The sequence below is a fragment of the Mya arenaria genome, chromosome 4 (genome assembly GCF_026914265.1).
Source record: "Mya arenaria isolate MELC-2E11 chromosome 4, ASM2691426v1".
NCBI classification, from domain to species: Eukaryota; Metazoa; Mollusca; class Bivalvia; order Myida; family Myidae; genus Mya; species Mya arenaria.
Window position 1 is genome coordinate 16,083,027 of NC_069125.1, and position 23,904 is coordinate 16,106,930.

The 23,904-nt window shown below is 34.6% G+C and overlaps 1 protein-coding gene across 1 annotated transcript; it reads right to left on the bottom strand.

Annotated features, from left to right (window-relative positions):
* Positions 1–9,014: 9,014 nt before the first annotated feature.
* Positions 9,015–23,846, bottom strand: LOC128229850 (ER membrane protein complex subunit 10-like). Its single transcript, XM_052941703.1, has 7 exons — positions 23,769–23,846; positions 22,637–22,694; positions 21,796–21,911; positions 20,520–20,612; positions 20,039–20,217; positions 13,673–13,769; positions 9,015–11,435 (listed from the first exon to the last, which is right to left on the bottom strand). Exons 1-7 carry the CDS (start codon positions 23,832–23,834, stop codon positions 11,346–11,348), a joined length of 699 nt encoding a protein of 232 aa, XP_052797663.1. The 5' UTR covers positions 23,835–23,846; the 3' UTR covers positions 9,015–11,345.
* Positions 23,847–23,904: the final 58 nt, after the last annotated feature.

Here is a 23,904-nt window from a genome sequence, read left to right on the forward strand (position 1 = left end):
TGGAGGTGATGATGCTGGTGGTGGTGATGGTGATGGTGATTAAGGTGGAAGTAAAGGTGATGGTGGATTTGATACTGCTGGTGGTGGTGATGGTGATTGAGGTGGCGGTGGTGGTGACATTGGAGTGTCTGAGGTTGAGATGATGGAGGTGGAGTTGATGGTGATGAAGGTGATGTTGACGGAGGTGGAGGTGATGATGCTGGTTGTGGTTATTAAGGTGAAGGTTGAGACGATGATGGTGATGGGATGAGCACGGTGGAGGAAGGGGTCATGATTGTGGTGGTCATGATGGTGATGAGCACGGTTGAGGTGGTGGTCATGACTGTGGTTGTCAGATGGGGATGAGCAAGGTGGAGGTGGTGGTCATGATTGTGGTGGTCGTGATGGTGGTGAGCACGGTGGAGGTGGTGGTCATTGTGGTGGTAGATGGGGATATGCACGTTGGAGGTGGTGGTCATGTTGGTGATAAGCAAGGTGAAGGTGGTGGTCATGATTGTGGTGGTAATGATAGTGATGAGCACGGTGGAGGTGGTGGTCATGATTGTGGTGATCATGATGGTGATGAGCACGGTGGATGTGGTGGTCATGATTGTAGTGGTCATGATGGTGATGAGCACGAAGGAGATGGTGGTCATGACTGTTGTGGTTAGATGGGGATGAGCATGGTGGAGATAGTGGTCATAATTGTGGTGGTCATGATGGTGATGAGCAAGGTTGAGGTGGTGGTCATGATTGTGGTGGTCATGATGGTGATAAGCACAGTGATTGTGGTGATGGTCATGTTGTTGATAAGCACGGTGGTGATTGTGATGGTCATGATGATCGTGGTTATGATGGTTGTAAACACGGTGGTTGTGGTATTGGTTATGATGGCGATGAGCACGATTGTGGCGATGGTGGAGGTGGAAGTGATGGTCATGATGGTGATAAGCACGGTGTTGGTGGTGATGGTCATGATGGTGATGACAAAAAGATTAATAAAAAACGGAAATAGGTATCTGCGATACTAGTTACCATTTCCTACCTGCTTTTTGATAGACAAAGTGACGTCTGTGGCCAAACATTTGCTTCATTACCCAATGATGCATGTTTGAAGGTGAACTCATTAGAGTTTACAAGCCTGACTAGTGGTTTAAGTACATGATGTTGATTGCAGACATCCCTTCGATACTGATCGGACTATGCAGCTGATGCACCTGATACTTGCTTCAGTATATCTTTTCGTGTATCTTGATCATTAGTTTGGCGTTATGCCTATAAAATACCAGTGTGGCCCCGTAGAAATGTTCCGAGAGGTCCAGTACTACTCCTCGCTAGGACCTCTACAGTAGATAACCCGCCTGGGAGGGCTCTTAAGGGTGCTGGCAGAGTAATGGTGTGTAACTTCTCCTTTGTCATGTGTTTAACCTGACCTAAGCCAGTCACAAGTCTGGTTGAAAAAACAGGGAGTGACCACTTTCATGGCAAATCAGTTCTTTATAAAACGAGAGCTGTATTAATTAATGATTAAGTCTAATGAGTGGAGGGTATAGAAGTTATTAATAAATATCCCCACCTGCCCTAAAACATTTACCTAAATTCCAGAGTCAATCAGGGGCAATAATTTGTATAAATGATAATATGGAGTTATCTAACCTCATAACGTCACGGCCCTGAACAACTGTTTGAAGTACTAAGTGAATTAAATGAAGGGTATTGTAGGTTGAAAATCTCAACTTGCCCTAAAACTTGAACCGGACGCCGACGCTGGGGCGAGTAGTAAAGACCTCCTTATTCCTCGAATAGTCTAGCTGAAAACTATCCTCATATTTATTATTTTGAAATTTTGTCATTTTAGCTCTTGTATTTTTTGCTTCTGATTGTGTTTCATGAATCAAATTTCTTATTCAAATGTATGTTGTTATGTTTGTATTGATTATGCATAATTGTACTTTGTCATATGTTGCATTCTTTTAAATAAATCTGAAACTGGAATTAGTTGTACATACATATGAGAAATGACCAATGTTATCCAACAACCGAGTGGAAAAGTTTTTTTAACACCATGAAAACTTTTGTCTTTTCAAATGGGAGTAATCACTTCACTTAAGCGAGAAAAGCAAAACATAAACGAAAGATATCGGTGTTCATATTGCATTATAATTTTAAATTCTCAGTGCTTGTGTCTGTTTTATTCATAAATTCAGTTGATGTCAGATGTATTTTACAACAAATTACTAGTTGTGGCCTCAATTTACTAAGTTATGGCCATTATATAAATAAAGTATACGGATGTCACCTCTGTTCCACCGTAGGAAACACATTTTGGATTATTATAAAAGTTTGAGCGTACATGGAACAAAAAAATTATATAAGATAACACGAAAAGAAAACATCAGTAGAAATGAATCGAAAACAAAATGATACATTCACTTTTTTGGATCTTGGTTATGAAAAAAAACATTTTGTGACCCTATGGCGAAGAATTAAAAGAATGATTTACAAAGTGACAAAAGTATCCTTTTTAGAAAGAATTGAATGTGCACAAGAGAACAGAATCAGATGTCATGCAGTAGTATTTGACCAGTTGCAGTTGGTATAAATTTTTATATGAATAACTACAGAAACAAATCCAGCTTAAAAGGTACGGGAAAAAGGGTTTTTCATTAATTTAAGAACTTCCTTTTACCATTTTCTATATAGCATGATGTTGATGTGTTTTCACAGCTATGACGAATTTTATGAAAGAATTACCAAAAAGTAGGAAACAATAGGAGACTTTCAAGTGGGAAGGAAGTGGAAAAATAAGGAAATGTAGGATCGCTGGAAAGCACACTATTTAGTCTAATTCAATAAACTCGGTATTTTATTTCAAACTCATTCACAACTTAGCACCATATCAGTTTTATTCCAAAAAGTAATTTTATCAACTACAAACAGTTTCCAGACATGTTATGAAAGTTCAAAAGGCACACATCAACAATGTTGCAGAATGCGAGTAGCAAACACGTAAAAATGTAACAGAATCTGCTCGTTCACATTTCATAGGTCATTCCAAAAACACTTTTCATTTGAAAGGCAAACATAATGCTTGTAACAATGTTGAAATATCATCAAAAGTAAAATTAGAGCTCTTTTGTGTCAGCTATGAAAATTAACAATACAAATAAAAGTTTACAGAAGACATTTTGCTGTAAAGCATGAGTAACGCTAGAATTAACACAATTCTTTTTACATGAATATCTGCATGTTGATGGCAAGTGATCGATAAAAAGTATGAATATGTGTAAATTAAAATGAACAGATTTTAAAACAAATTCTTACAACCTTTGTGTCCCTTAAAAATGAACAGTTGTAATCATTATCAATAAGAACATTTTTTAACTAAAAATGTTTGAATTCCGTACAGATGTAGGCCTACATGATAACAAAATTAACTAGAGCTATCACTGAAGGTGATTAATTCTCCCGAACGCCGACTCTCATTTTGATTTATCATTGTTTGAAGTTTTATGAAATTCAATCTAGTAGTTTTCAAGTTATTGTCCGGACAAAAGTTTGACAAAAAAAACACAGAAAAAGGCAATAACTCTGTAATTTTCTAAAATAGTGTAATGATTCATGTACACTGAACTCCTTCTCATTGTGCTGTACCATTGTATAAAGTTTTTTTTACATTCCATCCAGTAGTTTTCAAGTTATGCTCCAGACAAGAAAAAAGTAACAAAGGGCAATTACTCTGTAATTGGCTGAAAAAGAATTGCAGTTCCTGTACTCTACACTTCCTCTCATTATGACCTATCACTGTATGAAGCTTTATTAAATTACATCCAATAGTTTTTAAGTTATGCTCGGGACAAGAAAAAAGTATTTAAGGCCATAACTCTGTAATTAGCTAAAATAGAGTTATGGTTCTTGTGCACTGCACTTCCTCTCATTGTGCTTTACCGTTGTATGAAGTATTAGTTTGCAAGGTAATGTCTGGAAAAAATTGACAGCAAAAACCGCAAATAAAGGGTATTAACTCAGTAAATAGCTTAAGTAGAGTTATGGTTCTCAAACACTGCGCTTCCTCTCATTGTGCTTTACCATTGTATGAAGTTCCAATGAATTCCATCCAAGTTATACTCCGGACAAAAAAGTAACAAAGGGCAATAACTCAGTAATAGGCAAGAATAGAGTTATGATTTTTGTACACTGCACTTCCTCTTATTATGCTCTACCATTGTATGAAGTTTAATCCGATTCCATCTTGTAGTTTTTAAGTCAGGTAATTTGCAACGGACCGACCGACGAACCGAAACAACCGACCGACCGACCACAGGATGACTCCAATATATCGCCTTCAAACTTCGTTTGCCAAAAAGCAGCAAGTTTATTAATATTTCAAAGGGCATGAATAACATTTGTGTTTCTACTTTGTCAATGACCCTATTTACACGTGTGTTTCAAGTATGTCCTTGTCCCTTTTCAAAGATTCATGCTATCAAAAATATATCATTCTACCCACGAGTTATATAAGCACAATACATGTACACAAATTTAGATTTGAAATGTAAAGACATATTTATAACTTTAAATATAATATTGCACAACATTTTAGTATTTTATATCCTGAAACATTAATTACATTAATGTAAAAAATGTTTATCTGATGTAAGCGGCAACTTCAAAGGCTTTTATCATATTGGACTTTAAAGCAGCATTTTGGTTAGGTCAAATAAAATAGGTTTGGTAAGGGTTACATTCTATTTAAAAACAGGTAGGGAAGGTAGGCATTAGGTTTTAAATAAGAACTTTATTGTCATAATTGGAGAATTGATGTTTAAGTAATCTTCTGTAAAAAGCTTACGGTTTAAAACTCCATATTCACAAACACTGACTACCAACCGACCCTAAAACGGTAGGGTCTGTGCCTATTTCGTAGGTAGGGTCTTGTAACCCGAACCAAATGTATTTTTAGGCTTTATCGGGATATCTTAATGTTAAAACAGTTGTTATATTCTAAAACATTAACGTAGCATGCTGTTTTTAAAGGTCACATATGGAAAATTTGACTGCCAAATTTTTGTTTGTGCATGTACACATATGTATCTTTACGACAAACGCTGATTTAAATCACTTTCATTCGTATATTTGCCAGTCGGATATTCGACCATTACCAGTCGATTATTCGCGAATATTCAACTACTTACCAGTCAGTAGTTGGGGATTCAGAGTATGTCTATATATATATATATATATATATAGTTTTAAAGGTCACACATGGACAATTCGACCACCAAATGTTTGTTTATGCATGTACACATATGTATCTTTGCGACAAACGCTGTTTTAAATCACTTTTATTCGTATATTCGCCAGTCGGTTATTCGACCATTTCCAGTCGATTATTCGCGAATATTCAACTACTAACCAGTCAGTGATTGGGATTCAGATTATGTCTAGATATACGGTTTTAAAGGTCACATATGGAAAATTCGACCGCCAAATGTTTGTTTATGCATGTACACATATGTTTCTTTGCGATAAACGCTGTTTTAAATAACTTTTATACGTATATTCGCCAGTCGGATATTCGACCATTTCCAGTCGATTATTCGCGAATATTTAACTACTTACGAGTCAGAAGTTTGCGATTCAGATTATGTCTATATATACGGGTTTAAAGGTCACATATGGAAATTCGCGAATAACCGAGTGCAAATAGTCGAGTAGCTCAATATCCATATCTAACTTTGATTTTTTGAATCCCCAACTGGCAACTAGCTGGTAGTTGACTATTCGAATCCCCAATTGGCAACGGGTAGGTTGTTGAATATTCGAATCCCCAACTACCAACTACCTTCCAACTTTACCGTCATCATTTTCGTCCCGTTACTTGGCGCATTCTCGATTTCCGAAAGGCGAACGCATATCCGAAATGGTTGAGCCTTTCTAAAGATACTGCCATTACATTACATTCAATAATTGCATATACAAGTGAGTAAACATTTTATTTTGGTGCAGTACGTTTCTTCGTTAATAATGTAAGAATGAATTGTGAGTACAGCGGCTTATCTTGATAAGAAATATCACTTTGTCGTGTTTTCGCGTTAAAATGCAAGAATGCGCCAAGTGATTGGGCGAAATTGACCGACTTATTAGTGTACCTTCCGGATTCTCGCCCTTTCGCCGCGAAAATGCGCCCACACGATATGACAGAAACCAGTCACCATACAACTCTAAATATGTATCAAATGCATCGTGTGTAATTTGTTCAGTAAGCAAACAGTTTACCAAACTCAAATCTAAATCAGTTCAGGACTACCCATCCTCAGTGGTACCAACTACCAATCCTTCGGGATATATTGTAATGTTCGCTGAATAATAACGCATTCTTTCCGAAGCTAGTTCCAACTCCGATCTGAATATTTTGATATCGATTTAAACATGACTACTCACACACTTGGACACTTTTTATAATGACAAGCATGGAAGCAATGCTTTATTAGTACAGTAAAGCCATCATTTGTTTTTTATTATGGCCGAACGTTTATTAATGTTACTTCATCAGGCTGATCACACATAAAAGCAGGTTGCAATTTGGACCACGAATATACCTATTCCAGGTAAATTATTTGTCAGATCTAATTGGTGTAACGATGTTGTGATTATAATCTTACAAATTGAAGAGAAAAATTCTAATTAGGCCAGATATAAGGTTAAACTCGTCATTCCCGTATACGGCTTCCAAGTACAAAGCAGTAAAAGCGGTTACAATTACAAAGCAGTAAAAGCGGCTTACAAGTACAGTGCAGAAAAAAAAACATCTAAAGGTAACAGTGTAGTTTAAGCGGCTTACAAGTACAGTGCAGAAAAAACGTCTAAAGGTAACAGTGTGGTTTAAGCGGCTTACATGTACAGTGCAGAAAAAACGTCTAAAGGTAACAGTGTAGTTTAAGCGGCTTACAAGTACAGTGCAGAAAAACGCTTTACGCGTATAGTGTAGTTTTAGCGGCTTACAAGTACAGTGCAGTAAAAATTTCTTACGCGTACAGTGTAGTTTTAGCGGCGTGCAAATACAGTGCAGTTAAAATGTCTTACGCGTACAGTGTTGTTTAAGCGGCTTACAAGTACAATGCAGTAATAGAGTCTTAAGCGTACAGTGCAGTAAAAACGGCTTATGCGTACTGGGCAGTTTAAGGGGCTTACAAGTATAGAACAGTAGAATCGTCTTACGCTAACAGTGCCTAAAAAACGGTTACGCCTACAGTGCAGTAGAAACGTTTGCAGTAAAAGCATCTTTTAAGTGCAATGCAGTAAAAGTGCCTTACACGTAGTGTAACAAGAGCCGTCGTAAGACAGCGGGCTCGACTACGCCGCTTTGACTTAAAAGTGAATACAATAACAATGTAATATATATATGCCTGTCAAAAGCAATAAAACAATCAAATTGAAAAGTGAACAAGAATCGCAATGTGACAAAACCAGGTTTTAAATGATTGGCAGAAGACATTCAGTTCCAACTGTTTCTTCTATTTTTTGCAACAGTGACATTGATCCTAATGTGCCTTTCAAAATAAATTAAAAAAATCAAGGGAAATAATTTGTATTTAGGCCTAAAATGGAGTAATGTTCCTTGTTGTAAGATGGTCGTCAAAAATTCTGCAAAGTATTAAGTGCATTGAATGAAGGGTATAGGAGTTTTTTTATTAAACAGTGAAAACAACTTGCCCTAAAACTTTAACCTACGTCAATCATGGGCCATAACTTGTATTGAGGATACTATGGAGTTATGTAACCTTATTGGGTGATGGTCCTGAACAATTGTGTGAAGTATTAAGTCAATAGAATGATGGGTATAGAAGTTATTAATAAATATCCCAACCTGCCCTAAAACTTTAACCTAAGTTCCATAGTCAATCAGGGGCCATAATTTGTATAAAAGATAATATGGAGTTATCTAACCTAATTATGTGATGGCTCTGAACAACTGTGTGAAGTATTAAGTCAATTGAATAAATGGTATTGGAGTTTTAAGTGAAAATCCCAATTACCCTAAAACTTTAACCTGCCCTAAAACTTTAACCTAAGTCAATCAGGGGCCTTAACCTGTGTAAAGAATAATATGGAGTTATCTGACCTCATCATGTGATGGTCCTGAACAACTGTGTGAAGTATTAAGTCAATTGAATGAAGGGTATTGGACTTATAAGTGAAAACCCCAACTTGCCCTAAAAGTTTAACCAGACGCCGACGCCGACGCTGGGGCGAGTAGTATAGCCCACCTATTCTTCGAATAGTCGAGCTAAAAAAATGCGTGGGGGTTGGGGGATTGGGATAAACATATTTATTCTTAGAATACATTTGTTTAATTACCTTTCAAAACAATTAAGGTAGGGGGTCAACTTTAATCTGGTGTTGATCGGACATAAGCTTTTAAACGTATTGATCTGATAAGAGCGATTCTGTCATTTCTATAATTGAAGGGCGATAACTCTCGAGTGACCCAAGCAATATGGTTATAGAACTTGTTAAAGATATTATAACCATACACTTTCTGGCCAAACTTGGTGATGATAGGACAAAAGCTATTTAAGTTTTGATCGGACAATCAAAGGCGATAACTCTCCAGTGACTCCAGTGATAACGCTAATCAAAACTTGACCGATATATTCCGAGAAAGTATGCTCATACACCTTCTTCAAATATGGTGATGATTGGACAAATATTCTTAAGTTCTTAAGTGAATATATAATACGTCACGTATAAGGGAAGCAGTGAATTTGCAATGATTGTTCTTGTACAATACTTTCAAGAATTATGACATTTTTATACATTTACAGTGTGTTCTTCATGTGAAAACATTTCCACAAGTGTCTTATAGTATGGACTGTGCATTTTATTGGTGTATGGTATGGAATGGGGCTGTCCAAAACGGAAATGGCGTCTGAAGGGTATATGGTTTTTATTATTTCCGCCAATGCTCCATTAATACATTCATCAACATCTTGGGAAAAATACACAGTTAAATAGAAAAATAAACGCTGGAATTTGTTGAGTAGTTTTGTACTTTATTTCACATTTGACATTTAATGACATTCTAACTTCACACAGGTATCAATACATAGGACATATATGCCATGCCATAAAACAGGTGTTCTTTCAATATTCTTGCTTGCAAACCAACATATAATTTATGTAACAAGTTACAAATGAAGTACAATTCAGAAATTGCTGCTTTAACTATTTTGAATGAATTCCAGGGTAGTTAAATGGTTATGATAACATGTGAGCCAAAATGGACAGTATTGAAAACATTAGGCAGTTTGATTAAGATCTTTGTGACCTTGGTCTTCCTTACAAAATTTGAGACAACTGTTTTAGCTGTATTTGTTTTATTTAAACATATGAGTACATCATAAAATGTTTGGCTTTTAAAAGTTGAAAACGATATTGATAATCAAAATATTAACTTTAACAAAGTTCGAAACAATGGGGCCAATAATGTTTCATTGACTCTACTGGAAGATAAAATCTATGACAGATTCTACTCTTACGTTACTATATACATGCATGTATCTTATTAAAAAATACGCAGGTTCTGGTTGCAAAACATTTAATGCACTTTTATTTGTACATGTGGCTATCTCACACAAGTATATTTTATTACAGGTGTGACCATGTGTGGAATCAAAAAATTTAAACTTGATTTGCACCAGCCTACACATAAAAAATTATATTCCTGTGTTCCGGTAACATAGATCCAGCACATGTTACATCAATATTTACTGGGTGTTTTTAACTTTACATTCATTTAAACAATCGGAACTTCTCAGCCATATTCCATTAAAAACACTGTCAGATATATGTGGGTACATCAGTAGAAGTAGTTCATAAAATAAATAATAATAATATGAATAAATGTAGTGTTTTAATGTGAAATCAACTAAGATCAAATTGATTACCTACGAAGTGTATTATCGCATAAATAATTAATATTTCTGAAGAGTAAAGTTCTGAGGTTTAGCTGCTGAATTGAAATTACTACGCAATCTACTTGCAGTACAGTAAAAGGTAAAGAATTCTTACATTGTAAACCATCCATCTAAATATACAATGAAAATGGCCGAGGAGTTCCGACTGACATATAGATTACAAACTTGGATGACGTGTCACCCAAAAAGTAGTTCCATATTGACTGGCATTTAAAACCTTACACTCATTTACACCGTATATTCTACAGATACCTGAATGACGTTAAGCACCCAAAAAGTAGTTCACAAGCAATTTGTTCTTACAAGTAGTGTTTCCCAACCTCTTTTGCAAAATGTGAAATTCATACAGAGCAGTTTTCTAGTATACTCTGAATATTTATAAATAAAGTGGAAATATTTAAACATACTTTACATGACAAAAATGTTTACACACATACGAATATAAATAAGACGATTTACATCAAAGTTGACAAAAAGGGGAAATTACATGACAATTCTATTAAGCTCATCGAGGGCTCAGCACATTACAGTTGTACCTTGTTATATTATGAAAGTGCAATACAGTAACATTATTTCATTGAACACATATAAATATGAACAGTGGATTGAAAATAGGTTTAAATTCATACCCTAATTGATCGTTTGAAAAAAATCGGTCATAGCCTTTTGATAAATTTTAGATTGTATAATCGAAATGAAGTTTCTAGAAATATCAACCATTTATATAAACTATAAAAGAACAGAAAGCTGAATTATTTCATGTTTACAAGAGTTCTTATCATTGAATAAAAGCAATTATCATGCTGTATATTGTTATTTGGAATTAATTTTTCCATGTTAAGGTTGAAAAGTTAAGCTGAAAACAAAAAACAACTTATACTGTTTGTCCACAACATTTCCTTTTTTTAGAGAATATGTTTAAATAGTGATAGTTGACTCCGAGATAAAGCACTTGATTATCATCGACCTCAATCATTAAAGATCAATTTTCGACAATACTCGATCATTCTTTAATCCCTTATGAACAAAATGGATGACTAACTACAGGTACCTTATAACATGATTTTATTAATGGAATTGTTAAATGGAAACATATATTGGATGATGTAATTTAACTTAAGACAAGAGCACAGTCGACAGATATCAATGCTGGTCTGTTTGTTCATCAATAAAGGGGCGTAAGATAAACTGACTTTTCGTAAAGCTGGAGTTGTGGGCCTTGCTCATTTTCAGTCTTTCAAAAATTGTGAAATATAACCATTTTCTACCTTTGAGCCTAGTAAGTTAAATATGCCAGGGTTGTACTAAAAAACTTGCCAACGACATCACCAATTATATGAAAATACTTTGAAAAACAGACAATCTTTATCCTAATTATTTTTTCTATTAACTGCCACCTCCCCCACCGCCACCTTGGTTTGGGTCCATAGACTGCATAACAAACATAATGATCACGAACGGCACAATGTACATCCACTGAAAAAAACATACATAAACAGTGTTTAAGTATAAGTAAATGTTGCAATACATAATAAATAAACATTAGCAGCTTTCATATATACTTAAACCACTGATTTACTGAATAGCGACCATTTGATTTTGACTTTAAACTCCACACACTCATTTCAGACACTTGTGGTCATACCTTAAGACTGGGGGTTTCCCCAAGTCTAAAAAATATGCTGGCGGCATAACAAAAAACATGATAATTACAGTACATAAAGTTATGAAAAGTAGCTTTAGAGTTCATGAGAAGGTCAATGCCGCTGGTCAAATTTAGTACCAGTTCAGTATACCTACACGGGTAAAATGCTAAATTTTTCATAGAAGGGCTTGTTTCATCTATGTTAGCCTAGCATTAAGTAATGTTATGTCTGTTAATACAAATGCCTTATTTATATTCCTGCAAAAATGCCTGAATAAGAAACAAGACATGCCGCAATGCGACAAAACCAGGTTTTCAATGATTAACAGTATAAAGTTTGTCATAAGATAATGTCAACCCTAACTAAAGTTATTCCGTTAAATATGTGAGTTTGACAATGCCCACCTGCCCGGCCGTCCGCCCTCACAATGACATACCTCATTCTAATAACCAGGTTTCGCTAATAAGAGACAGTCATTGAAAACATAGTGTCTAAGAAACCGAACACGGTAGATATCAATACCTAAATGTCATGACAAACTCTTCACACTAAGAGTGTTGAAGAAAACAAGAGTGCCATTTCTTGTTTGTTTCTCCCCTACTCGAACAAGAAGCATATCTCAACATTGCAAGTGTTATGGGTCTTGCTAGCAACAAGCCTCATTTAAAAATCCTTTTTATTTAGAGTTATAGCCTTGAACTGTGTTGCAGCCTATTACAACAACATCAGACAGTTCCTCAACTTTTTTTCCATCAAAATAAAGATGAGCTTCAAAACCCAGCATAAAAAAACTTTTCTTTGCCAGCTCTTCTGAGGTAAATAGTTCTAAATGAACTTTGACAAAGGCCTTAAAGGGACTAGACACCAGATGATCCAAAACACAGCAAATACAGTATTTCCTAAAAAAAAGCCTAGAATTGTCAATATGAGCTAGTATTATGCCAAAAATAGATTTAGTTTTACATGATTAAGGAATATTTTGATGCTGTCTTAGCTATGTTTACCCGTTTAAAAATAGCGCATTATGGTTTTCCAGTTTATAGTGTTTACATTTAGCATGTGAAAGTCACATGATTAGATAAACATACTTTATTGGGGTAGACAGACCCACTTAATTTTGGATTAGAAAAATAAGCAAACGATACATGCGTCGACTCGTAAACGAAGTGATCCATTAGTAAGTAAGATTCAATAATTTGTATACAACGATATCATTTGTGTGTACGTTTTCTTTCTTTCTTGCAAAGGTATCATCTGGTGTCTGGTCCCTTTAATATTGTTTTACGAAATGAATCTATAAGTGTCACTAATGAATTGGTTTGGTTGATCCAATCAGGCAGAAAAAGAAAAAGTATTGCTCTTATCTGTAGATGAACTTTTTTTATTGCTAATTGGAACTTGTTTACGGCTTTTGAACGCCAACTTCATGGCCGATGCAGCAATGTGATAAAGCACAAATTAAATCAATTACATGAAGATTGTGAGAAATCGTAATATTAAGGTCAATAGCCAGATTTTTATGATGTTTCGAGTGCATTGTGTCCATTCTGCTGTGTCATTGTTTGTGAAAGAAAAAAACCCATATCATTGGAAGCGATGGATGCTCCCCAAATGCCCATTGTCCATTAAAAGACATCAATTGTAATAAAATATATTATGAGGTAGAAGGTGATTGGTTTTAGCAATATTACAGACAAGGTTGAATATTATTATATATATAACAAAAAAAGTATGGGCAAATTTGGATTGTGCACTGTATACTGTTTATGTATCAAGTTTAATTGAAATCCAATCAGAATCTATAATATTTAAGAAAATCTCCGCACAAGGTTGAGAATGACAAAAGAACAGACGGACGTAAAACATGTTGAACTATAGATATTCTCTCATTTTGGGGAGCGTAAAAATCTGATGCATATACACTGTATATACATTAGCTAAGCCTTCAAGTTTTATTCCTGATTTCAATATTTACGCACTAGATTTGTATGCCTGGGTGTCCTGGAGTCAAACTGGTATACACCTTAAGGCGAATTACTTTGATTTCATTTAGTAAATTATACTTACATATTTAGCAAAGAATGATCGGTCATCTGACTTGCCACCTTTGGTTTTCTCTTGCTCTTCTCGCTTCAGTTTCTCAATGTAGCTCTGTGTATCAGGTCTAAGAGTAAAAATAGACATGGCTTTTTACGACTGAATATTTAATTTAGTATGAGGTTGTGTAGTTCAAAGCCAAATTGTGATGCAGTATCGTGAGATTTTTATTGTAGATTACAGGTAGAGATTGACATGAATACAAACATGATCATTTTTCTGCTTAAAATCACATTCTACACGAAACTGCCAATTATGCATTTTGGGGCTAAACAGCTGTAAAGGCTTATAAATACTTCAGATTGTTTGAATTTGCTGATTTAATACCAAAAAAATGTGCATCAAAATTAAATCCATTTTATTTTTTAATTTAAGGCCACTATAAAATAATTGCTAGATTTTCATCCCCCTCTGCCCACTCTTTTTCCGCTGCCCTTTAATTTTATTGCCTCAAATAAAAAGGGTTGACAGTGATAATTTTTGGAATTATTTTTACCACCTGTGCATTGCAAATGGGCTATTTAAAAAAAAATGGTTAGAAAAGTTGAAAAATGGTCTAAATTTAAATCATCATTAAATACAAGGCTGTTACTGCTTAGTTTTGATGAACAAACTTTGAAGTGTACAAAATTGGTTTTGTATAGAGAAAACAACTCATATTAACATTTTTATCAAACTTTTATTAAACTAAACATGGAATAAAAACACACAATACATGAACACTTTTAATGTCATTTTTTCTTGAAATAACCTATGTTAACATGTCTCCCAATTATTATTTTAGTAGCTCTTAAGTCAGCATACATTAACGGAATGTTGAATTTACACAGTCGCTCAAAATTTCTGAAGAATTTGATTGTCTGTACTTTTTTTACTGATGAAATGTAATATTCAAAGGTATTTTTTTATTTTCTATTTAAATTGTGCAATTAAATTTTTAAAAAACAACAACAACATTTTCTTAGAATCCAAACAATAACAAGTAACATTAACAAAGACATCATAGGAGGCATTATAATTCACTTCACGCAGCAAAAATAAAAACAGGAACAATATTTTAAGAAATTGTTACACTCCTGACATATGTAGATTACAACCATTAAATAGATTTCACTTAAAATTTCTCAGTATAGATCAAAAGACATGCAATTACAAAGTAATTGATAGCCAGTGAAACATAATAAAACAAATTTAGCATTGACACATTGCAATTTTACATAATCTGAGAAAGGTTTTTCAAAATAATAAAAAAGTGTTACTGTTACTTAATTCTTGCTCAACTTGCTCAACTTGTAAAAAATTGCAAAACTCAATTGAAATAACAGTAAAGCACTACAACAGTAACACTATTATTTCATTTTACTAATGGTATTCAGTGTAAGTAATTAAATACAACTGTTCCGAATTGTTACACTCCTGACAAAATATTTCAAGTTCAAGTTACTATGACATTGTATCAAATTTCTATTTTAACCCTAAACTGAGACATAAGTGTTGGCAGTGATAGTTTTCTTAGTATATTATGCTTGGAATGGCCATGATGTATCATCTGCATTTGATCAGGTGTACATCCCATTGAAGGTAGCTCACTGCATTAATCTAATCTAAATATCTGAGCCATCCACTTTTAAGACATGTTCATTAGAAAATCATATTTCACAACATGTTCATAAAATAGGTCCTTCTATCATATATGATGATTAATATACCCAGTAATAATATAAATTTATTGTACATCTACTGTTGAATATTTATTTTACCTTTGCTTCTTTAACCCTTTGCATGCTGGGTAAATTGTCGTCTGCTCAAAAATGTCGTCTGGTTTATTCTAAATTTCTTTTAATTTACTTGAAACTTTGGGGATATATTGACTAAGTGGCAAACAGCTTGGAACCTGACCAGACGCCGAGTTACTCGGCGTCTGGTCTGGTTCCAAGCTGTTTGCAAAGCCTTTATAATCGCCATCAGCAGCCTAAGGGTTAAGTCAGACTTACACTAATACAGTGGCACTGACGTGACATTCGCAACACTTTATATATTGTGGCCACAACTTAGTCAATTGTGTCACCAACTTTGTAACTTGAGGCCACAACTTAGTAACTTAATTGAGGCCGCAACTTATTAAAATGCTGCAACAATTTAGTTACTTGTGACCACAACTAAGTAACTAATATTAATTACTGTGTTGTGGCCACGATTTAATAAGTCATGGCCACAAGTTACTAAGTTGTGCCCTCAAATTACTAAATTGTGGCCACAATATAAATAAATTGATGTCACCTCTGTGTCACTGTAGAGACTTCTTCTTTCTGCATACTGTTGAATAATCAGCCACAAAATGATCCGGTACAAATTGAAAGTAATGGCTCATACAAATTATGAATATAGTCAACACCCCAATTCTCACAGTCCCAGGTATAGTGTCAAAAGGACATTATCATTCTGATATGTCAGACAGCTCTCTGTAGTTTGTAAAATATGCCTGGGCTGCCTTTTCCTACATATTTATCTGCTGTTCTAGACTTCAACTTAGGAAATGGCATTTAGGTACTGGTACATGATTTCCATTTACCTGTATGGTGTCTTTTTTGTTGAGCATGATTCTTGAATTGCTTTCAAGGTGTACAGCTTATCTTCCCAAGCTGCTGGTTTTGACAGTGTAATTTTCAATTGAGTGTCTTTCCTCTTCTTGTATCTATTTAGACATGACATTCTATTGGCCTGATTGACTATTTTTCTTGTTTGCAGATGCCCACTTACTTTTGACATTTTTGCTCTCATACTTTTGGACAGCTGACTTTGCTTACTTCAAGTGTTTCCTCCAAAACTTCATGGTCATCTTTGTCAACCAACTTTGATCGTCTGTTAGAAGTTGCCTTATTCAATAAAAGCTTTATTGTCTTGGCCCAAGCTCTGGGGTTTTCTAAAAGATTCTTCATAACTCGGCAATTTTCTGATTTTTGCTTGCTTCTTGTGTTTCCTTTGTTTTCTTATTTCTTTTTCATTTTTTAAAACTTTACATTGTCATTTTTTAAGATTTTCTCCGTATTTCCTAATTCTTTCCTCTGATGTACTTTTAGTGACTTTCTTCCTCGTATTTTTTTATTTCTTAGTGCCCTTTTGAGACCTGGAAGGCTTACAATTAATTTGTCCCTATTTTCTATGATATTTCTTCTGTAAAAAAATAGTATTCACACTCAAAACCTATATTTGGTCAGGAGTGTAACATTGAAGGACATGTCAATAGTCATGCTGGAAATTAAAGTCACATAGTTTTAAATGAATTAAATTATAGAACAGAGTCATCAGTTTGCCTCATTGTAGCCAAAAAATACCATTTGTTGATTGTCTGTCACTGTATGATTTTTCTATCAGTTGCATAGTAATTGAGTTGTTATAAATTCAAACATTTTTTATGACATTTATACGCATAAAATTGGTTAAAACTTATTTACATCAGATTGAAAATGTATCCTTCACTTCTGACATTTGTAATCTTAACATTTGTAAAAATATACTGTTATACTCCTGACGGGCACGTATCATCTACATGCTCAGTAACCAACCACTATTTTCACTCATGATAATTTTTCATGATCACTCCATGACATAGACTTCCAGGAAACACCCTAATTAGTACATTAATTTTGTTAACTGTTCGCCAACACTGTGTTTCATTTTATACCAAATGTTACACTCCTGACATTTTTAGGCCAGCTTCTTTCTAGAAAGCTAAACATCAAAAAGAGTAATAACACACAAAAAATATTGTACACATGAAATAATGATATATTATCCTAAACTTTAAATAAATAGATTGTAAGTTATATGATAATTCATCCAAGCAATACTTTAAAAAGAGTTTTTTAAAGAAAAAAAATGTGGAAAAATTCCTAACACACATTATCAGTATCAGTAATATTTCATGCATAAATAATGGAATATTGCTTAAATTTTTAAAATACCGTGTGGTCAACATAATGTTTTTTTACTGGTTAATAAAGTTATTACATTGTCATTCGCCAATGTTGTTTACAGTAATGCTTTGAATTGAGTGCTTTTTGTAAAGTGTCACGTTTTTTTGTTACACTCCTGACAATTTTGGCCTGTTTTTTGTGCATAACTTTTTTTCTGCTGGAGCTAATTCAGTCAAACTTCCCAGACTTTTAGAAGACACAGAAATACAAGATATGGAAAAAAGAAATGATGATAATTTGTATATTATTCATTTTATTTAGGAAATACTCAAACTAGCCATTTTCTTTTAAATAGCCCAAATGGAAATCGACTTTGGGAAATAAACAAAATCAGGCCAAAATAGCTAATAAAATGGCAAATATACATGTTTTTTTTTACAAGAGCTAGTCTTGTCAAGTTTTTGTTTATTATTCATTGAGTTTTTTATTCGTTAACATATTTTGCATTTATCAAATGGGGAAAAAGTAAAATATTTGGGGAAAAATGGACATTTTTTCACAAGGAGAAACAGCTTTTAGAAGGCAGTAAATTGCACCAATAAAGTCACTGGTTGAACTAGTGTCTGCATTTGCGTATCGGTCCGTGGGAATGGTGTGCATTCATACATACAGTGTCTATGTATAACACTATATAAACATGTAAAAAAGAATTGTTATGATCATGGTTCATCTAGAAACTCATGTTTATGGTCTCAGATGCAATAATAAAAAAATAAACAAGATGAAACAGTGATCTAAGAGAAATAAATGTAACCGCCCCCCAACAACCCACCCCCGCATTAAAAATCAAATGGGCGTCGTTGCGAAAATCTGGCAATTATTTATTATTGGCCTAATGTTGATTTATTTTATTGAAATAATGCTGAGGTAAATCTGATGAAATTAGCCAATCCCAAAATTCACAATGATATGACCTCCTTAAATCAAAAGGAAACAAGCAAATTTGTTGAATTGATATTCCCTGCCTGATTGGGCTAAGTCAAGGAATGGAAATCAATTGTTGATGAAATATATATATATGAGTTTGAGTTTGATTGCAACTGTTTGAAATAAAAAAACAATATTGTATATATTAAATGTAACAATTAGAATTGACCAAGAAACCTAGTTTATGACTCCATGTTACCCAGTTCCAAACTAATCTAAGATTTTATCAAGGCAAACATTCTGATCAGGTTTCTTGAAGATTGGTCCAGATATATGCAAACAATATAGCCTCTAGAATGTCCACAAGGTTTTTTTAAGATTTGACTCGGTGACCTCATTTTTGACCCAACATGACCTACTAGTTTCAAACTATTCCAAGATTTCATCAAGGCATTTTGATTAAGTTTCATGGAAATTAAATCAGATGTATTGCCTCTAGAGTGTTCCCAAGATTTCTGTAAGATATGACCTAGTGACCTAGTTTTCGACCCATATGACCCACTTAAAAAATGCAGTCGAAATTAAACCCAAGAGAACATTCTGACCATGTTTGAACTTAATCAGACCAATCACCACTATAAAATAGTTTCGGACAAGATTTTTGAAAGATTTTACCTAATTTCTTATCACATGTGACCCAGTTTAAAACATGTCGAAGAGTTCATCAAGGAAAACATTCTGATCAAGTTTCATGAATATAAGACCATACATGTGTTTCAAATATTTTTTCTAAAATTTGACCTAGTGACCTAATTTTTGACCCCATATGCCCCACTTTCACAAGTGGTCCATATTTCATCAAGAGGTACATCATGACCAAGTTTTAACATAATCCGACCAATAATTTCCATTCCAGACAAAAAAAATCTAAGATTTGACCTTGTGACATAATTTTCGATCATATGTGACCCAGTTTTATAAACGATCAAGAGTTCATCAGGAAAACATTCTGATTAAGTTTCATGAATATTTGACCATGTATAATGCCTCTTGTATGTACCAAAGATTTTTCTAAGAATTGACCTACTGACCTAGTTTTTGACCCATGTGACCCACTTTTTTAGGTGGTCCATATTTCTTCAAGGGGAACATCATGACCAATTTTGAACATAACTTGACCAATCATTACCATGATATGGTTCTGGACAAGATTTTTCTAAGATTTGACCTAGTGACCTTGTTTTTGACCCCATGTGACCCACTTTAAAAAGTGGTCAAGATATGATCAAAGGGAATATTCTGACCAAGTTTGAACATTTTCTGATCAATGCCTACCAAGATATGGTACCTGATGGAAGGAGGGACGGACGGACGGATAATGCCAAAACAATATCCCCCTCCCGAAATAGTCGATTCGGGGGGGGGGGGGGGGGGGGATAAAAAAACAGTTATTGTTAATTTGTTTTTGAACTTAAAAGGGTGAAAAACTCACGCTGGCCCAGTCACTGTAACAGAGAGTTCCACTCTTGTTCTCCAGTCTGTCAGATTTGATGTCGGAACTTGTAAGCCCTCACAGTTACCTGTGGTTGCCATGGAAACACCTAATACTTCTCCTGACTGGTCCACGGAAACTATCAATGTGTCACTCAGGGATGATTCGTATATTGCACACTGAAATGAAATGGAATTTCAATATTTATTCATCCTTTTCAGTAAATTAAAGCAACTGAATGAACTGTGAGTAACAGTGCATATTTGAAGTATTAGTAAAAGCATTAAGTGAAATCACCAAGTTATCTCCATTAGCGAATTGTGAAGCATTATGAAACACCTTCAAATCCCTCTATGATGTTATGAGACTCAATTTTCATATTTCAACACTTAAACAAATGGGATTTCAGATCAAAGAGTACCTTTAACCAAACCGAGTATAATAAAAAATTAAATAAAATCAATCAAGGGAGATAACATACAGCCCTTGTAAAGCTGGAGACATAAACAGTTCCCTCCTCTGTCTCTCGAATTGGAATCCGCACCCTGTACATTCCATCATCATCAACAGTGCTCTGAAGCAAATGAAAATATCATAAATTACACATGTTAAAGAAAATTTTGACATGATGAATATCTTCAATAGACACCTCACACCTGGACACAGGAATGGTTATAGGCTTCATTGCAAAATTAACAACATAAGCATGTGTTATATAGAAGTAAGAACTGACCCACATTCCTATGCACTACTTTTTTAACTACATGCTTCACAAGATTTTTCAAATCAAGGGCCAAAATTATTGTTATACAGAGAGAAAATCAAATGGCAACCAAAAGGCAGGTGCACAACCAGCTATTCCTATGAAGTTTCATGAGTATATTTTAGTGAAATATTTTTGCATCTACATGTACATGATTATGCAGCACAATATTTTTCAAACCATTCTTTGGGTCAAGGGCCTATTCTATTATTAAACCGAGTGAACTGAAAAACAAAAGGCAGCTGACCAACATTCCTGTGAAGTTTCACAAGTGAAGGTGCAATACTTTTGAAGGTACATGCGAAAGAAGATTTCTTAAACCATTTTTTACTAAATTGTGGACGATAACTATTGTAGATTGAGTAAAATGTCAGACATATGACAAGTATATCACTGCCTATGCTGACCAATATTCATAGTTTCATGAGTGTAAGTGCAACACTCTTGGAGTTTCATGCAACACAAGATTTTTAAGACCATTTCATACTTATTCAATGGCCGTAGCTACTGTTAGACACTGAAATGTTAAATAAATAGCTGTAGGTACACTATTATCCATACTGACCAATATTTATATCAAGTTTTATGACGAAGCACAGTGCAAAATGAAAAGGCAGCATGGCACATTTCCAAGAGTCAAAAGGTCATTTGGGGCCTTAAAAAAGGTACTCCAGGTTCAGGTTACCCAACCCTACCAACGAAATAAGCACCAACCCTACCATTTATACAGTCCCTTCATTAAATATTTCTTTAAAAATTAACTGTTTTTGGATTAAAAATTAACTGTTTTTGGACAAGATGTAACCTTAACCATACAAATTTGTTTTCAAGGCCATGGTGCAATACACCTAGCGGGAACACTATGAGTGTGCAATACATTCGTTAGTACATAAGACACAATTGTTGGTGATGAGATCCAATGTTACAAAGGTGACCAATGTATCAGCTCCAAGATATATCTATCTGCGTATATAATAAGTTTAAACTAACATACCCTGAGAAGCTGTCTATCATCCTTGGAAAGAGGAGCACTCTGAGAAAACGTGGCCCTCTTAGACTGGACAGATTTGATGACGAGTGTTCCACGCTTTGTAAACACAGGATCAAGGCCTAGAAAATATTATATGAAGATCAGATTAACCTGGTCCATCAGTACCATGTGTCACGATAAATTTTGTTTCCAACATAGATGACATTTGAATTTCACTGCATAATGCAGAATGTATAATAGTTACACATGGTGATTCAAATAGAGATTCAAACAACAAAGGTGAGCTTATAAAACAAGTACATATGTACATGTAGGTCATCAACAGGTCAGAGGCAACCAACAACTGAAGTTAAATGGTCCTCCATGTACGTAAAATGGCTCTCGAAGTTTTTAAAATAATGTTGATAGTAACCTTCGACCTAATGACCACAAAATCAATTGGGTTATCTGTTGGTCGAGGGAATTATACCACTGTAGTTTCATGAGACTGGTTCCCATGACCTTGCCTTTGACCAACTTACCTATATCCAGTGGTCATTAGCCGGTCATGGGCTACCTTCCACTGATGTTTCTACATGTAAGTCAAACCAGTCTCATGTTAATGTGTGGAAAAGACCTCATCTACCAAGGAACAGAAAGAGTGACCAACAGTCATTTGCAGGACTATGTACATGACCCTTTTTCTATAAAAGTGGGCATAATAAAACTAAAATTAATGTTAAAGGATTCAATATTAAATGAGAGTACACTACTACAAACCCAGCACATTAATAGCACATGTACCCCGGTATGTAAAGTAAAAGTTTAAATGTCAAATACTAATACAAATTTATATGATATTCACCTTGATCGAAAGAATGTTCCAAACTTAGTGTTCGAGAGCCTTCAAATTCATCTTCAAACTGCAAAAAATAGATCAAAATTGTACATTGACAATGTCCAAGAATATTATTTTCTGTTCACTTTTTATAATTTACATTGAATATAATTGTGTAAGAAATCAGAATGCAGTAATTGGGTCTATCAGGGCCAAACAATTTCAATCAAGAACCAGATATAATTTATATATATAAAATCGTGGATTTGAGCAAGCCAGGCAAGCATTTTTTCGGTGCAGGGACTTGTGTTTATTTTGACAACTGGCAAAGTTTGACATCAAAAGTAAAACATTACAGAGGATGAGGATAACCTTGGACTCTGGTTAAAAAGTTCATTTTTACTCTAATAATTAAAGTTCAGCAATGCTCCCAAAATATGACTTATTGTCTCAGATCTGCCAGGAAACATTCATCTGTTGTAGGGCTGCCGGAACACTAGCACGGCGCTCTAAGCAACTGAGCTACCCAGCTGCTGTTTCTTACCCACATACACTACACTCCTCCCCTCATTAACAGAACACTATCAAGGTGCTCTATCAAAATGTGCAAACCGGGCAGCTTGTTCTTTTAATACCCAAACACAGTAAGACATGATAAGATTTATTTTGAGATGGCAAGATAGCAACAAGTACAACATAAGGAACATGTATCATATCTAACAATTGAATAGTCATTCTAAAACGCCGTCCAGGCTTCTTTTTTATGAATCATAAAAAAAGAAGCCTGGACGGCGTTTCTAAAATGCTGTCCAGGCTTTTTTTTAATGATGACCAGGCTAAACATCATAATATGAATATGAATATCATTTTAGAATGACTAACAATTGAAGATCCCGCCAAATATCTTAACAATATAATATACGACTTCTCCATATCTGGAACGACTTTATAGTGGTGTGACATTCATTTGTACCCGTAGGTGGAATAAATCAGTTTTACACTAAAATTATCTATAAGCCAAAGTTTCAGTGGTGTGAAGTTGAATACGATCTTTTTACCCAGACTATTAACTTCAACTTGTAGGAAAAAATAGGCTTGACAGAAATTTTCAAGTAATTAAACAACCGTCTTTAAATTGTATCGTCTGAACACTACTTACACCCGCAGTGAGGCTTATAAAAGCCAGAACCGTCAAAACAATCATATTTTCCATGGGCGCAGCCATCTTTAATGCATGGACAAATGAAATTACAGTTTTCATTAAACCAATCGCCTGTCAGCCAATCAGATTGTTC

Excerpts from the sequence above, each read along its gene's own strand:
- LOC128229850 (XM_052941703.1), bottom strand. The coding sequence starts at position 23,834 with ATGGCTGCGCCCATGGAAAATATGATTGTTTTGACGGTTCTGGCTTTT. Across the intron at positions 20,613-21,795 it reads ATGATAGACAGCTTCTCAGG|AGCACTGTTGATGATGATGG; the intron begins GTATGTTAGTTT and ends CATTTGCTTCAG. Across the intron at positions 13,770-20,038 it reads GTTACAGTGACTGGGCCAGC|ACCTGATACACAGAGCTACA; the intron begins GTGAGTTTTTCA and ends TTTTACTCTTAG.